This window comes from Solanum tuberosum, unplaced genomic scaffold (genome assembly GCF_000226075.1).
Source record: "Solanum tuberosum cultivar DM 1-3 516 R44 unplaced genomic scaffold, SolTub_3.0 scf00130, whole genome shotgun sequence".
NCBI lineage: Eukaryota > Viridiplantae > Streptophyta > Magnoliopsida > Solanales > Solanaceae > Solanum > Solanum tuberosum.
This window is the reverse complement of record NW_006239060.1, coordinates 487,478-492,680: the sequence shown is the minus strand read 5'-3', so window position 1 is coordinate 492,680 and position 5,203 is coordinate 487,478. Positions and strand designations below refer to the sequence as shown.

Sequence of the window (5,203 nt, the reverse complement as noted above, 5' to 3'; positions counted from 1 at the left end):
ACTAATCTATCAAGGTTATAATAGGCAAAATATGATAATTTATGCATAAATTTTATAAAATGACAAGTATTGTGGTCCAACTATTTATAAAAAATGATGACATATAAAATGGGACAGAGGGAATATAAAATATTAAAAATGGTAATATATGTGATTGTTTAAAAGTAGAACTAAAATTAGTATATATTGTAGTAATGTATGTCTAATAAAATAATTTATAAAATTTCAAATTGAATACGTCCCACAAATTTTCAATATCTACGCGCTAGCGCTAATGCGAGCCTAAAGTGATATAGAGATTCTTCCTAACCAATATAGTACACATATTCCTCGCAACTAATTCTCCTACGTCTTTCTTTTTCATGTGATGTATACATATTTTCGTTTTTGCCTTTTTATTTGATTAAAATCCATTATCCTAACCTCCATTTTCGCCTTATTGATTAGCCTTGCCTTCCCTTTAAGCAGGGAGGGACTGAGAATTTTCTGAATGCATCATCACGCCGCCATATCCTTCAAACCTTCATCCAATGGCTTGTTCTCTCTCAATCCAGGAATCTTCCAAAACCCTAGTTTTGTAATTGGCCCATTCAGAAACAAGCTTCGTTATTCCATTCTTAATTGCAGAGGCATTGAAATTCCCCTTCCTAAACTCCCCCCACGCATTAATTCTGTCAACAATGGCTCCACAAGTATCGCCGCTGCTGTCAAAGATGTTGATATTGCTACTCTTGGGAATCTCTGTGTCGATATTGTTCTCAATGTACCGGAATTACCTCCTAAGCCTTTAGAACAACGAAAGGCTTATATGGAACAGTTGTCCAAATCCCCTCCCGATAAGGTTCGTCTTTTTTTATTGAACTACAGATTGATTATAGAATATTGTGTTCTTGTTATTTCTTTTTTCAACTTTTTTCTCGTTATGGTTATTTATTGGTGTTTGTTTATACAGAGAATAGTTTTCTGGGTTTTGCAAATTTATTGGGTGCTAGTGCAGAAACCAAGTGCTCCTTCAGTTTCATTTATAGGCAGTTAATACAGTGCACAATTAAACTATTTGTAGTCCTATTTACCCCAAAAGCACAAAAAGACTTGGCTACGAATAGTTGATGTTAATGTGAGTTATATATATCATAGTAGTGATAGTTGAAGAAAATACTGAAGTAATAGTTGAAAATTATAATTTGATAGATAAAATATACATCAAAGTTTTAAATCGATTTATGTTAGAAATGTCGACATCTTGGATGTGTTGAAAGAAAAAGAGTGTAATAGTAGAAACTAGAAAGTCCTTAAAACCCTAAAGAAAAACAAGAAAAGGCAAATGAATTGGGATGGAAGGAGTACTGCGACAACTCAAAGAAGTTGTGAAGCACAAATGATTCTACGTAAGGCCATTTACTGAACACATTTGACCATATAGATTTTTGAAGAGTTGAATAAGTAGTCAGTCTATGTTGATGGTTATTTTTGTAAGTTGTGAATGCATAATTATTTTATATTTTTTGATAATCGTGGTGTCCGGTCTAGTTTGCGCACACTTCAACTAACTCCACGGGATACATGTCACCTCCTACCAGCAATAGGTACCAAGTTACTCTGTTCACCAAGGCTAGAACAGATGGGAAGAAATCTCATTTGCATGTTAAATGAATGACGTAGTTGATTAAGTCTATGCACCACATTTTGCTCCCAATTCCTGGTGGTCAATGAAGTGGGAAGGTAACCATTAATTCTCAGGTTCAAAATCAACTTGTGTTCAAATTCCAGCGAAGGCAAAAATAGCCACTAGGTGATTCCTTCGCAGGTGGGAAGAGTTATTTGGTATCTATGTTGGTGGTAGATACCACATACTCAATGGTATATTTGAGGTGTACACAAGCTGACTTGGCAGCCATCGTCATAAAACAAAAGTCTATTTTTACCACATTTTGGGTTCAAGCCCACTATTTTAACAAAGTAAAATGTGTGGTTTAATGCTTGGATGCTGTCATCTTTGAAAAATGTTTATCTTCAGTTGCAATAGCAGAATTTTGGAAATGTAATAGGGTAATAGCGTATTCCCAACTCACTAGCTCTTGACTTCTAGGCCTACATATGGTTTCTAGGCAGCTTCAGTTAAATTGGAATGTAGAAATATTGAAGTATTATCTACATACCAGTTCAGTGATGCTGAAGATGTGTGGTATTAGCACCCCCTGGCTTCATCCTTTTATATTATTTCCTTATGGTTGTACCTATGCAAAGTGATATCTTGATTATTTGACCCTGTTTCAGCGGTACTGGGAGGCAGGTGGAAACTGCAATGTGGCTATAGCAGCAGCAAGGCTTGGCCTTCATTGCATCTCTGTTGGTCATGTAGGTGATGAGATCTATGGACGGTTCCTCATTGATGTGCTTAGTGATGAAGGTATTAGTATAGTTGGGATGAATGAGCGGAGTGAAGCACTTAATCTTTCAAGTGCTGACAATGAAACACTACTGTGCTGGGTGTTAGTGGACCCTTCGCAGAGACATGGTTTTTGCAGGTCCTTTTGATCTTTCCCTCTCACTTGGTGTATAATTTCTTGCTCATTGTTTGGCCCACTTTATGTTGCATGTAGAAAGTTATCATTGTCTTTCTTTTATAAGATCAGGTAAAGAAAGGATCATAGTCTAACCTTTAAGACGTTAATGTTTTCCAGTCGTGCAGATTTTAGTGCAGATCCTGCTTTCAGTTGGATGAGCAGACTATCTACTGAAGTAAAGATGGCTATTAGAAAATCAAAGATCCTCTTTTGCAATGGTTATGACTTTGACGAACTCTCCCCTAGCCTTCTTGAATCTGCTCTTGAGTGTGCTGTGGAATCTGGGACATCTATCTTTTTTGACCCTGGACCACGAGGTAGGAGTCTTATCGCAGGAAGACCTGAAGAACAAAGAACAATTGGAAAGTTGTTGAGGATGAGTGAAGTGCTTCTACTGACTTCCGAGGAGGTTTGTGTTTCATACTTGGAAAAATTTGTCTCACTTGTGCCTTCTGCTATTTAACATCTCAATGTGTGGCTATAAATGATATAATCCAATTTTATGAAGATCGAAAATATAATAAGTTTCCCTGTGTGCACTTTAATTTTTTAAATAATCCATTTAAAAGAGCTCTTCTGGTAGCTAAAAAGTATCTCACTGAACATGTGATGTTGGAATCTGGTAGCTAACGAGTTCTGTTATATACTGGTAGCTAAAGAGTTCTGTTATATACTGGAATCTGGAAATAGTGGTTGTAGTTTCGGTTTATTGACAAAATATGTGCAACTTAGAGGTAGCTGGAATTTATGGTATAAATAAGTCATTTCAAGAAAGTTATACTTGCTCCAGGCTATGGAGTGTTTTTGTATTTGAAGCTTTCTATAACTCTCTTTTGATTCATATCCTCTTTTTTTTTTTTTTAACAATATCTGATTCCATCTTTGATATTTTTGAAAATTTGAAATGCTAGTTTTTTATCCAAGGGTGAACATTTGACAATAAGAATGCTATGTGTAAAGCTAGTTTTAATGCATTTAGACCTAAATCATCGACTTTTTTACTTTTTTTCATTGCTTTGTTGGAGATATGAATGGAGTAACAAAGACAAAAGAGGCATGCGTCTCAGAGGGGTTCTAACTGGTTCGGGAGGAAAAATTGGTACATGGTGAAATATATATTTTTTTGGGTAACTGAACTTTTGTATTAATCACCAAGTGAACTATTTACAAGATCCATAACTAGGCTAAAAGCAGCCTGTTATCTTAAGCCAAACCAACCTAGCACAGAGCTATAATCTAGAATCTAAATCCATGTACAGCAGCTTGAATACTAGGAGATGCTCTAAAATTATATACTTTTGCAATCTCTCTTGCTATACTCTCCCAGCTTCTACTTTACTTCTCAACAACTCTTAAGTTCCTTTCTATCCATAATCCATGTACAAATTCAGCATACACTAGTTTAACAATTTATGCAGCTTGTGTCTTGCCTTTAGCTCTGGCAATGATGTTGTGAATGTGTTGGTCCCATTCAGTAGCAGCATGGTCTTGTCTCTGAATCAACACCATCAGCCTGTTCCAGAGTTGTGCTAATTCACATTGTATGGAGAGATGATCAAATATTTCATCATTGATTCTGGCACAGTACAGATTTAGTATCCACCATTAAGCCCCATCCTGTAAGTCTATCTGTGGTTAAGAGCTTCTGTTGCACCTAGAGCAACACTGTAAATCTAGCATTAGGCCTGGTATCATTTCTCAACATAAGTCATTTCCATGTCACTCTGGATTGGTCACCTAATAGCTTCTTATAGAATATGCCAATAATGCCTTTCCCAGCCTTGAGTGATCCCTGCACCTGGTCCATACGGACTCTAGCTTCAAATATTTTCCTTATCATCCCGCAAGCTTGGTATGGCACAACAACATTTGCAAATATTCATGGTGATTTTGCCACTTCTCCATGTCAAATATCCAGTCACGTGGAGCATTGTTTGTTTTGCTAGAAATAAAAAGGTTAAGGTGCAAACTGTGAAAAATTAAAGGATACTTATGATAGGGGTGTGAAGCACACAAGGGTTTTTTTATTGGGGGTGCAAATGCAGAACTGGTATATGGCATTCTCTTTCATGCTATTACAACATATAAACGGAAAATAATATAAACATTGAAAAATATAAAAAAAAAACTAAAGAATTAATCACTGGGAAATTGATTGTTTTTGTGTGTTTGATCATTTTTATAGGAAGTCCATTAAGGGATTGTTTGGTTGCTTGTTAGAGTAATGCATGTATTATTAGTATAAACACCGAGTGCGGATAAATTTTTGCTGTAGCAATGTACCCATCTTTGTGAAATTCTAGATCCGCTACTGACCTATTTCCTTGTAGTACCACTACCCCTTTCCATTTTCATGTACATTTTTAGGTTAATAAGGTTGAGCAATGGATGTAGCGTTATCCCTACTATGGTCTGCTGTAGTTGTAAAGTTGACCTCTTGGGCTACTGTAACGTGTTATTCGAGCTGATATGTTGGCTTTCCCCTTGTTGCTATATCATAATGTAGCATAGTGGTTATCTTTGCTGAATTTATACTGTGTATTCTGGTCATGTTGTGGAAATTATGATGTTCCCCTTTCCTGTAAATCAGTGGACAGTTTTTTTAGTGCTTTTAGTGTATTGAGAATGTCCCCCCC

The 5,203-nt window shown here is 36.2% G+C and overlaps 1 protein-coding gene across 1 annotated transcript in view; it reads left to right on the top strand.

Annotated features, from left to right (window-relative positions):
* Window positions 1–310: 310 nt before the first annotated feature.
* LOC102586722 (probable fructokinase-4) overlaps window positions 311–5,203 on the top strand; it is a 7,574-nt gene continuing 2,681 nt past the window's right edge. Inside the window, exons 1-3 of the mRNA XM_006351575.2 lie at window positions 311–841; window positions 2,278–2,528; window positions 2,685–2,976. Of these exons, the coding sequence (XP_006351637.1) occupies window positions 491–841; window positions 2,278–2,528; window positions 2,685–2,976 (894 nt within the window). The 5' untranslated portion in view covers window positions 311–490. The remainder of the gene's footprint in view (window positions 842–2,277; window positions 2,529–2,684; window positions 2,977–5,203) is intronic.